This window comes from Corylus avellana, chromosome 4 (assembly GCF_965113065.1).
Source record: "Corylus avellana chromosome 4, dhCorAvel1.hap1.2, whole genome shotgun sequence".
Taxonomy (NCBI): domain Eukaryota; kingdom Viridiplantae; phylum Streptophyta; class Magnoliopsida; order Fagales; family Betulaceae; genus Corylus; species Corylus avellana.
In genome coordinates, this window is record NC_142493.1 from 5,533,983 (window position 1) to 5,546,715 (window position 12,733).

Here is a 12,733-nt window from a genome sequence, read left to right on the forward strand (position 1 = left end):
AACCCCCTCAAGAAAACCCCAATTTACGAAAAACCCTAGAACGATACTACACATTTCGGTGGAAATTTACGAATCAAATAAGGGGAAAATCTCACCTCGTCGTACACAAAGGCGCAAAGGATGGAGCTTTGGGTTGATCTTGAGTGGGTGTCGGGTAGCTTGTCGCGTGGCTGTTGGAGGTGGGTTCTACCTCTCTCGGGTCCCTTTCGCTCGTGAGTCAGCAAGGAGAACCAAGCAAAATGACGGAATGCCTGATTTCACGTGTTTGATTAGTTGTTTTAAGTCTGGTTTGGGTTGGGTTGGGTTGGGTTGGGTCGGGTCAGCAGGGTCGGGGGCGTGGGTAAGATGGGTTTGGGCGTGGGTCAAGGTGTAACCAATTGATGGGGGTATTTTGGGCACTAAATCGCATAAAGTGACCACGTGCGTCGCACGTGGTCACTGTTCCGTCAGTCAAAGCGGGTTTGACTGACGGAGTGCCTGAATTGCAAAAAATTGAAACTTTAGGGGGGTGGATTGCAAAAATTGAAACTTTGGAGGCGGAATTGCAAATCGCTGACAACTTTGAGGGGGTAAACTGTAATTTTCCCTAAAATAAAATAAAAATGAAAATTAAAGAACAGTAGCATCCACTCAAAAGTGGATGCTGATGACCAAAAACTAATTTTTTAAAAAATTAAAAATAAAATAAAAATTGAAGAATAATAGCATCCACCTGAAAGTTGACACTGATGCGAGGTCATTAGTGTCAACTAAAGAGGACGTTGATACTCATATAACCTAATAAAAAAATGAAAATTGAATTTTAAAAAAAATATTAAATTTGATCATAATATAATTTCATTTGATTTCTATTATACATCATTACAACCAAATCAATGAACATGATTAACTATTTTATTTCAACTTCTTTTTTTATTGTTTATTAATGAAATATAGCCATTTCATGTACTAAATAAATAAATTTAGGTTAATTTGATTTCGAGGCACTAGATTAATTATGAACAATGTAGCACATTCTAAACAATAAATTAAAACAAATGGAAGAAACTCGCTCTATTCGTTAAATTTTTTGTTTTGCTGTTTTGCTTTTTTTTTTTTTTCAAAACAAAAGTATTATCAAATAAATGAATACACAAAGGACTCCTAAAAGCATAAAAATAATTTCCACCTTACTTCATAAACTTTTCAAACTAAAAATTTCAAAAAAAAAAAAAAAATTAAAAATTAAAAACAAATTAAGCAAGAGAATAACTTTAATGGAATTGTGGTGTAAATTTGATGTTTTGTACCGTCCAATAAGAAGTAGACGCATAAGCTTAAAACACTAAAAAATGATATAAACTTTTATACCAAATAATTTTTCTTATTTTGACAAAATATCTATTGAGTCTAGAAGTGGTAGTTCAATCGGCTGAGGAGCACTCCTTACGAAGCAAAGGTCATTAGTTTGAATCTCCTCCCTTTCTTGTGTGGACGTGCCAAAAAAAAAAAAAAAAAAACTATTGACAAAATTACCGACAAAACCATTGGAACCATTGTCTTTGTTAGTTTTAAAGACTTTAGTTTGAGCCTTTGAGGAGTTTGGAGGCAAGTGGGGGTTGGGGTGGTGGGCGTTGACTTATAATAAACGAAAAAGTTCATAAAATTGATTTAAATTAAAAATATTTGTGTTTTAACTTTTATAGTGTTTGATATTTTTACATAATGTGTAAATTAAATTTTTATTCCAAGCTTAATAAAAAAGTTTAACAAAATGAATAGAACAACAAATTCATCCATCTTATCTTACATGGCATGATTTGATTAGGTAGAAGAAGTAGTTGCGAGATCACCCGCACCAGATAAAGCTTCAATATCAAAGATCACTAAAGTCAGGCATAAACCCTAGACCCACCCAATTCTCCGTGGGGGTTGCTTCGCATGCGGGGCAGGTAGCTCGAAATGGCTTCGTCGGAGATTGAGGTTGTGTCGTCGGACTCAAAAGCCCACCAAAACCCTAGCGAGGCGCCTGTGATCGACGTGTTCTCCGCCTGCGCGTACGGGGATTTTCAGAAATTGAGGAAGTTCGTTGAAGAAGACGGGGCATCTCTGTCTCAACCGGATTTGAATGGCTACTACGCAATTCAATGGGCCGCTCTCAACAACTTCCCTGATATCGTGCAGTACATCATTGAGGTATTCTCACTGAACTCGTGCATTTGTGTATTTCAGTGTGTGTGTGTATTTATGAATCTATGTACCGAAATGATGAATTATGTGGTGGGTTAGTTCAAATTTTGCTGAATTCATATTACAAATGAAGAAAAAACACGATCTTTCATGTGTGCATATATGTGTAGGAGATGGATTCTCTAGTGGGATTGTTGAAATTTGGTTAAATTCAGCGTTCACTAAACAAGAGAGAAAGAAAAAGAATTACGTTAGAGTAATTTGTTGTGGTTGATGAAGGATATGTTATGTATGTTTGTGAATGTTATTTTTCGGGGATTGGATTGCTGGATTATGGGGCGGGTGGGGTTTGACATAGTTGGACTTGCCTTGTTTTTGTTGGTGAAGCACGGGGGTGACGTCAATGCGACTGACAACATGCAACAAACGGCTCTGCATTGGGTGGCTGTTCGGGGAGCCATTGCCGTCGCAGATGTGCTCTTACAGAATGGAGCTCGGGTTGAAGCAGTTGATGTAAATGGGTATCGGGTAATAGTCTCATTTTCTTTGGTTTATATATATATATATATATATATATATATATATATATATATATAATTTTAATTTTTAATTTAATTTATTTTTTATTACTTTTATTTGGAATCTAGAGTTGGCTATTTTGTATATGTAAATAAGTAATGGTTGTGTCAACATAATAATGGTAATATTTATTCATGCAAATGATTATAAGCTTCTTTTTTAATAAGTAAACGCTGTTCATTAAAAAGCGCAAAAACATAACTCAAGTACACGGAAAGTATACAAGTGATACATCTAACCAAAATAAGAAAAAGATCAAGCAAAACAGGAAAGCTAGAAATATTTAAGGCAAAGGCAACTGCCAAGTAGTAAAGCGTCTTGAAGAAAAAAGCCTTTAATTCCACTACCGTCTACTCACACTGCAAAACTTAGATAATTTTTTTTTTTTGATAAATAAGCGATTCATTGAAAAGCACATTGCCAAGTAGTAAAGCGTCTTGAGGAAAAAAGCCTTTAATTCCACTACCGTCTACTCACACTGCAAAACTTAGATAATTTTTTTTTTTTTTTTTTGATAAATAAGTGATTCATTGAAAAGCGCAGAGGGGCGCAACCCTAGTATACATGAAGTATATAAAGAAAGGCCCCACTAAAGGAAGAAAGAGGAACATAATGATAAAAATTGAGACATAGTGGAAAATTGAGGCACACTAAAAACATTGGCCCAATGGGACAGAGTTTGAATAAACAACTTTTGAGCTCTTCCATTGTCCTTTCTTGATCTTCAAAACATCTTCCATTCCGCTCTTGCCAAATAATCCACATTACATATAGCAGTGCAACTCGCCACACCTCCTACGATAATTTCTTTCCCTTTAAAGACACCACTTTAGGCATAACGAAACCATCTTCCACATTGCGACATTTTGATTAATACCCAACTACCCTCTCTAGCAAGCGAAAAGGTCTGCCACTCTTCTAGACATAACCCAAGCTAAAAGTACATATTTAAAAATTGTATTCCATAGAGCACTAGCAATCTCAGAATGGAATAAAAGGTGATCCACTAACCCCCCCACTCTTCTTGCACATGCAACTCCAATCAACCATTATGACATGTTGCTTCCTTAAGCTGGTGTTTGGCAAACAACACGAAACACCACCACGCTGTTTAGGTGTAAATAAAAATAAAAAAGAAAATAATGATTGGTATGGGAAAATGAAAAAGTGGTATTGGAAAGTGGAAAATTTTGTTTTGTAGTTATTTTTTTTTAATTTGAATAGTAATAAAATGTAAATGATGTGATATAAAAAGTGAATGATTTGATATAAAAGTAAGAATATTTTTTTTGGAAAAAATGAAGTGAATGGTGTGGTGGAATGTGGGGGAATGTGAGGGGATGGGGTGGGGTTTAACAAACAAGGCCTAAGTTATTCATGGTGAAGACCTTCCCTAAAGCGGCTGATCAAAATAAGAACGTCAGAGTCAAATACTTTTTCAAGGGAAAGGAGTACTATCATAGGGAACAAGAACATTGTTATATTGGAAGGAACCTAGCAAAACTTACTTCATCTTCCCGCCTCAGTCTGAAGGGTTACAACAAATTGAAGAATGAAGTAAAGAAATCTACCTCCCAGTGATGAGCTGCTCTAATAAATCCACCTCCCAATAACTTCTGGCGGCCTTGTGGTGGCTGCCAAGACTGCCTGGCACAAACACTGCGGTGGCTGTAGCCAGGTGACCACCACCGTAGAGTGTAAGCTAATATGTATCCTTTTATTTTGGGGAACACTCTTCAATTTTTTATTTTAAAAAACACTTCTCAAAATCTTACCAAACAAATTTTTGTTTGTGGAACCCACATACCACACTTGATTTCAAATGTGAGCCAAATCAATTCTCAATTTTTACCTTTTTTAAAACACTTTTCAAAATTTACCAAACTGACCCTAAGCCGTTGGTGAGCATATTTATAGCATAAATCTTCTAGAAAGCTAATATGAACCATAAATATATCAACAATAAGCTTTGTAGGAACTTCCTTAACATCCTTATTGTGGTTGGAAGTAGTTTAATACCAATTAATGTCAAGTTCTTTCTAAAGTGAGTGCTTAACTGATTTATTTCTTATTTGCATGCACACAGTTGATGTTTTCTCCAATAGTGTGTTATTTGTATACCACATGTTTAATGCAGGCAGTTCATGTTGCTGCTCAATATGGACAAACAGCTTTCTTGAATCACATTGTTGTGAAGTATCAAGCTGATTTCGATGCACCTGACAATGAGGGGAGGAGTCCTATTCATTGGTATGTCTATAAGCTACAAAATTGCTATATATGGATGAGGACATGAGCTTTTCGTTTTCTTTACTGACACTGGGCGATGATTTTTTCTTTTGGTGTGGGGTTGGGGGGGAAGGAATAACGCAGGCTGTTGATCTTGTAAATTCTATACTATTTTTTCCTCTTTTTCTTTATAGGTAAATAGAACTTGAATGCCTGTAAAAAATTGAACATGTGAGCTTCACTTTTGACTGGTACATCATGTTTTGCTGAGTCGATCTTAATTATTTATGATGTCATAATCAGCAGTATTGTGTAATTTGGAAACATAAAGATTTTTCTAAGATTATTCTTCTCATTTTTTCAACAAGGGCTGCATATAAAGGATTTGCGGATACAATAAGATTACTTCTATTTAGAGATGCATGCCAAGGGAGACAAGATAAGGAAGGTATACAAACTGGACTTCCTGAATTGGTTGTATGACTCCTCAATGATTAATTTAATATTTCTGTTAAAATCCAAAAAAATATAATGTGATTACATGTGTTATAGAGCAGGATGAGACAAAGAATTCCCTGATAATACTGTCATATTTCATCTATAGATTGATATGCTTTATATTTAGAAGGATAAAAAGAATATTTTATAATTTAAGTTTGGTTGCACTTCTAATCATACAATTTTAGGAATATTGAACTGACTTATGCAAAGTATCCTGTCTCCCCTTTTTGGGATAAAATAACAGTGCATATAATTTCCCTGCACAATTAATTATTTTAGAAGCTTAGCCTCACCTGACTGAGATCCTTTTATTGGGTCTCCCCATAAATTAACTTTTTTTTTTCTTTTTTTTTTTGGGGGGGATAAGTCAGACATGTGTTATTGTTTTGAGTTTGTTAGTATCAAGACATGTAGGGTTATTCCATTCAATGACATTATTATAGAACTCAAATTTGATAAAATAAAATTCCCCCCCCCCCCCCCCTCCCCCTTATAATTTTATGAATAAAATATTTTCATTTAAACAAAATAGGCAATACAAAAAATTCAACACTGTGGAGAATAGGGACCAAAATCTGTTAAGCCTAATTGTTCTAGATTATTGAATATTATTTTATTCTACCTTATTGATTCACACATGCACATACATGATGAAAATTATACGCTTGAGGCAAGGAAGTTCTGGCAATCGGTGTACTTAGCCAGTGGATTAATAAATGCATGATTTCAAACACTCCAATTATTACACCAAATTTCCGTTATAAATTGTGTTGATCTACATCCCAATGGCTAGGACTTTTTGTAAGAAATGGTGGCTTGCTTTGGTAATTGTGTTCATATATTTGCTCTAGATGTGATGATGTTGAATATACTATGAAAGGTTGTACACCTTTGCACTGGGCTGCAATAAGAGGACATGTGGAGGCATGCACTGTGCTTGTACATGCTGGCACGAAACAGGAACTAATGGTGAAAGATAATGCTGGATTTACTCCTGCTCAGCTCGCGTCAGATAAAGGTCATCGGCATGTGGCTCTTTTCCTTGTACGTAACTTTGTATTGGTATTGCCCTTGTTTTACTTTTGTGTAAAAAGGAATTCTAAACTAGAGTTGCAGATTTGAGCAACCATGATGATCTGAGGTTTTGTTAGCACAATTTTGTTTTTCAGAAGATGTTTCAATATAGTAAATCATTTCATGTGAAGCTTGCTTGGTAAAAAACTAATGGGGCTTCACATGGGCTTTCTCTATTAGTGTTTCTGTAGGGTGAGTGGCAGGGTGGTGTAGGTTTTGCATAATGAGCTTAGGGTTATTGTGGGCTTTATGGGGCATCAAGTTTCTTTAGGATTCTTTGGTTTCTAGGGTTTGCATAGGGTCTTTTTGTGGGTTTTTGAGGTTTCCCTATGTATACCTTTGTGTACATAGAGGCGCATTGCGCTTTTTTTTTTTTATATATAAAATATTACTTATCAAAAAAAAAAAAAAAAAAAAAAAATTCTGTTTTCCTTTTTTTTTTTTTTTATTTGTTTAAATTTTGTGTATGTGTGGATAAACTATCATACGGCATCACCAAATTTTGAAGGCTTTTAGAAAAATTTAACTATTTAATAGATTAAAGAGAACAGATATTAAAAGAAATAACATTGAAAATATACAAGTGTTGGTCAAAATGTTGATATCCAATGAAAACTCACGTGCAAAAGCTTTTGCACAATTACGAAAGTTGTGGGAAATGATTATCTTTATATATTCATTTTCATCACTTAGTTTGAAGGGCTGTTCCTCCTTGCTTGAGGTGGAATTTATGGTTGCAGAGGAATGATATGGTATTTGATGGCAATGAGAAGCCTGTTTGGAGAGATTAAATTGGGTTTTCTGGAGATGTTTCCCTATGGGTTCTGATTTAGAATTAGTGATGCACTAGTTTTAAGATTTGATATTTGTTAAGAAATGATAGGATCTTCAGTGACCTAGAGAGGACTTTAGAGGAGCCCTTATCTTTCTTCTTTTTGTCTCTCTTTACTTGGATGACTGCTTGTTTAGCTCCAATAGTTATTAGTTTTTCCGACTCTCTTGCTTTCTTTTCTCTTTCTTGTTAGGCGTACTCTTGTATACTTCCTATGTACTTAGGGTTGCGCCCCTCTGCGTGTTTTGGTATATACAACATTATTTATTAAAAAAAAAAAAAAAAGATTTGATATTTGTTTTGTCTCGTATTCTCCTCCCTTTTACCATTCTTGGTGTAACCTTTCATCAAATGTAGTTAGGTTGTGCCCTTCTTGTACTTTTAATGATGTTGTTAATCTATTAAAGCATAGAATAATGAAGTACCTGCATTAGATGGTTTTATAAGTTTTCACTACTATGTATGGCAAACTATCATGTGCTAGTTTAGGGACATATTTATTAGATGGTTAAACTTTGAGGACATATTTTATCATGAGACCACAATGCTAGTAAGTTGATTAGCTTTTGTCAGAAATATATTTGCTGCCCAGTAGAGTGGTATCTTGATTCACATTAGCAACATGTCCAAGGCTTATCTGGGAGAACTGGTACCCCATTATTATAAACACATATTTTTGCTTCCCTGCTAATCTTACAAAATGTTGAAATTCCTTACTTTGGTTCACTTATGTATTGAGTTTTCTCTATTCCAAACTTGGTTGCTATCAGTTTGTCTTAAAAAATTTCATATTTTATGATGTGGTGCACCTGATAATAGACTTTTTTTATCCTTTGGGTTTCTGTGCAGTCTAATGCACAGCGGGCTCACAGCAACCACTGGTTAGGTAAATTTTGGAGTGGAAAGATGGCAGATATAGGATATGCTCCTATTCTATTCTGTACAATAATCATTCTCACGGTTCTCTTCATCAACTCAGTTCTTGCTGGTAAATGAGCTACAGTTGTAGATTTGTCTTCCAATAGCAGATGGAGGTATGTTGTAAGTGCATATGACTGACTTCTTGCTACTCGTGCTAGCTCCTAATCTTACAAAGGTTACTGCTGTTGTTGGACTTTGGGGATGGACTGCTGTTTCTGTGTCAGTTGGTTCGCTGGTTATGTTCTACAGGTGTAGGTAGGTATTGTCATGTTCTGTCATATATCTGTTTTAATTTTATTGCATTATGGAGGATATAAATGAATGTTTGTTGACAATTTGACATATTTGTTTTCATTTTGTGGATCCCCTGTTTGTCAAACTGGATATATTGATCTCACGGAAAGAAAAATTACAAGTGCCTCCTTGTCTAGTAGAATTGCACCTAGGGCTGGGTGTCAGTCAAGTTGGTGGCGGAAGTGGGTATTCCACTCCCCGCCACTGCCAAAGTCGGAAAGTTAGAAATGGCACTGACTTTTTCCACCGGAAGGATGTTAGCACAAGTGCTAAAATAGTTGCATATATGACAAACTAAAATAGTTGTCTCATAGAGTTGTTGCTAGACATGATGTATTTTGTTTTTATAAGTCTAGAAGTGTGCTGCTATGTTGAGCTTGTCATTGTACATTTACAAAAGTTATATTATGTCCTCTCATTATTGTATGCAGTAAGGATCCAGGTTATCTAAAAAGACCAGGAGATGTGGGCTATCATAAAGATACAGAGGTGTGTACTATTTATATGCAATCAACATTTGGATGTAAAAGTTCATTATGCCTGCGAGAGTTGTTTACAATAAAATGGCTGCCTCATAGCCCAATTGCACAGATTATATGATGGGTGGTAGGCCTGTAAACAGATCAGATCTAGATTGTGTAACGGGTGATTTGATTCTAATCCAATGAGAGAATTATTCAGATATATTCAACTTGAAAACCTATTGATTCTATAATCCAAATCTGGATCCATTATTTTGCAGAGATCCACTCTGTAATACAATTCATTCTGTCTACATCAAAGAATAAATGATGATACCACTAAAATATATAATACTTAAAAGTGTAAGCTGTGCTATATTTTATGCTGTGTAACTGTAGAGATGTAACTTTTTACCCAAATGATATTTTGATAATCTGCAGGATCTTTTGTTGAATATTGATCTGAACAACTCCTCTATGTGGACGGGAAACTGGTCTCAACTATGCCCTACCTGCAAGGTTTACTCTATTGAACCTTTTCTCTTCCAAGACGTTTTCATAGAGGACATACTGTTCATGTCCTAAATGCATATTAGTGCTTGAGACGCAGTCTTGCATATATTTAGTATGGTTTTCTCAAATACCTTTTCAGATAGTAAGACCTGTTCGATCTAAGCACTGCCCCATATGTAAGAGATGCGTGGAACAGTTCGACCATCACTGCCCATGGATATCTAATTGTGTGGGGAAGGTGAGAAGTTGCACCAACTACTATTTCTGTCCAAGTCAAAAAAGGAAGATGAAACCTTTTGATGGATTCATAAAATTTTGTTTCTTAATAAAATGGGTAGATGTGTGGGATAAAGACATTGCTAGTGAAATTTTTATCTTCTCATGAACTGCAAGAGGACTGTTATATCATTTCCACACTTTGGTGCTACTGTTTCTTTTTGGTGGTTGTCAAAACATTTCTTGTTCGCATCCTCGTCACTTCGCTAATTTTTTTGTTGAGCAAATAATACACTAGGGCTGTGCAAACACCTCTTCCAGCTTCCACCTTCGCTGGAGTTGGAACAGTTGGAAAACCTCCGACATCACCTCCGATGGAGGTGATTTCCAAGGTGCCTCGAGCTGCCTCTGCATCTGAAAATCAGAGTTGGAGACGAAGAGAAGTTCTTTGTTGGACAAAGATCTCGTCGTCTTCAACAGACAAACAAATCTGGGAGATGAAAGCAGTAAAGCACAACCTCAAATGGTGGTGAAGACGAAGATGAAGACGCAAAAACAAGAGAGGTTTGGACATACGTAGATAAAGACAAGGTCAAACGACGCTGTAGTCAATTAAGATGAAGAGAGAGTCTGGAAGATTGAAGAAATGGCTCAAAAAAGAGGATCTGAAGTTCTGAGGCTCAGATGGATATGATATGCTTGTATACTCCCATAAAACGATGCCGTTGCATGTGTAACCTAAGCCCTAACTTTACATTACAAAATGACATCATTTTACTTGAAAAAAAATTAATTATAAAAAAAAAGGTCGGATCGTGTCAGAAACCTGAAATTCTATCCAACACCGATTCTAACTTTTGTTGGAAAACCTAAACAACATCTGACCCCGACTCTGCCTACCATCGGAAGCTGAACCATGTAGGTTGGAACCAGTTTGGTAGTTGGAAATGTGAAAAGTTGGACAGCAGTACAGCACTATGGTACAAGATGCTATAAATACTAAAAAAAAAAAAAAGATGCTATATGTGATTTTGCTACTAAATTTGGAGCTTTGCCTGTTTCTTTTTTTATTTGTTTCTCTCTTTAAACTTTTGACCAGCTTCACTGTCATTGTGATGATGCCTCTTGCAGAGGAACAAATGGGACTTCTTTGTTTTTATCTGCATGGGATTTTTGACGTCATTCCTTAGTGCAGCAGTTGCAATCCAAAGTACGTTGGTTTATTGTTGCAGTGACCATACATTTTGATAATATGTTTATCCTTTTCAGTTCTGAACTAAGATAACATCCTCATTTGTTTCACAGGGATTTGGACATCAACACCAGCCTTGTCCTCCGAAGAAACATGGGTTCATCATGTTGTAGTTCAACATCCTGGTGTTGTTGCCTTTTTGCTCTTCGACTCTGTTATTTTGCTTGCCTCCACTATTTTAACCACATCACAGGCCTCGCAGGTGATTGAATAAACTTTTTCATTTATATATTTAAGGTTTGCTGCAAGCAAGTATATGCATGTATGTGTGTAGCTGTGCTCTTTGATCCATCTCTTGGGGCACGCTAGGCAAAATGGATTTTGTAAGAGCAGGGATTATCTTGAATTGTCTTATATCAAACAGCATTTTGTCTGTAATATTATAACCTTGAGCTTGTGATGGTGAATGATTGCCCGGTGCTGATTATATAGAAAAAGGGATTAATAGAAAGAAATTGTTAAGAATTGTTGGGATTATAATGTTTAGTATTAGATGGAGTGTAGTTAAGGTGTGGGCAATTATGTCACAAAATCTGCAGTTTCTGCAGCTTATATAACTTCATGAAGTCTATGAGTTTATATATCTTACATTTTGGAGTTCTAAATAATATACCATCCTTAACCGTTGAATCCACCAAAAGTGAAATAAAAAATTTCAAGTCTTGTGGCAATAGCACACAGATGCATAAATTTATTTTGATATCGATATACAAGTATAAGTCAATTAAAATTGGATCGAATATAATTGTACATTTAAGATGCTAATAATATCTCTTTCAACTCTCAAAAGTTCCACCTTGAAAATAATGTTTTAGTTAGTCTTGGGAAATCCGTAGTAGTAGCTAATAGTTAATGAAGTATTCATGTTTATAATGCAGATAGCTCGAAATATCACTACAAATGAATTAGCAAATGCCATTCGTTACGGGTATCTTCGTGGTCCAGATGGGCGGTTTCATAATCCATATAACCATGGGTGCCAAAAAAATTGTGCAGATTTTCTCATTCGTGGCTACACAGATGATAATGAAATTGCATGGCCAGCATTGCAGCAGGTAGCTAGGTAGAGCTATTGCCATGATCTGCAGGTTTACAGCTATGCTTGGCATCTTGTTTTCTCTCTACTGTCCTTCATTGTAGATGATGGTGGGTGCCCCCTTGCTATAGCTGCAACCATGTTCCATGACAGGTCCCATAATTGTTACATATAAACCATTCATCAGTTATAGTTTATCATGTGTACAATTGAATATGATGAGATAGAAAAGAAATGAAAACTTTTGATTTTGTTGTTTTATGTTTAAATTACATTCCAAAAAGCTGGATTCTCTGAACCTGCTTTCCTGTTCATTTGTTGCATTCTCTATATTCACGACCAGCTTCATCCACTGGCAAAGTCTGTTGTAGCTTTTAAGTCTCTGATCATACTCATGATACCAAGAAAGCATGACATTTTTCTATGTTTGGTCGGTAGACATGAAATTTTTCTTTGTTCTTTTTGTTTTTTTAAGTTGTTATTACTGCTTTAAAATCACCATTAACCACTCGCTAAATCCTTTTAGCCAAAACATTGACCAAGAACAATTCCTTTGGTAACGAAATATAAAATTGTGGGATAATGATATTGTTAGTCCAGTCCTCATATGAGTATAAATTCTCGAAGGTATCTTATAGAAGAAAGTTGATGCTTTC

General features: G+C 35.6%; 1 protein-coding gene across 1 annotated transcript; it reads left to right on the top strand.

Annotated features, from left to right (window-relative positions):
- The first annotated feature begins 1,804 nt into the window (after positions 1-1,804).
- LOC132177521 (Ankyrin repeat family protein with DHHC zinc finger domain-containing protein) lies at positions 1,805-12,338 on the top strand. Its single transcript, XM_059589884.2, has 13 exons — positions 1,805-2,175; positions 2,557-2,697; positions 4,886-4,998; positions 5,346-5,425; positions 6,359-6,522; positions 8,234-8,372; positions 8,464-8,560; positions 9,031-9,088; positions 9,502-9,579; positions 9,713-9,811; positions 10,921-10,999; positions 11,095-11,243; positions 11,920-12,338. Exons 1-13 carry the CDS (start codon positions 1,942-1,944, stop codon positions 12,106-12,108), a joined length of 1,620 nt encoding a protein of 539 aa, XP_059445867.2. The 5' UTR covers positions 1,805-1,941; the 3' UTR covers positions 12,109-12,338.
- Positions 12,339-12,733: the final 395 nt, after the last annotated feature.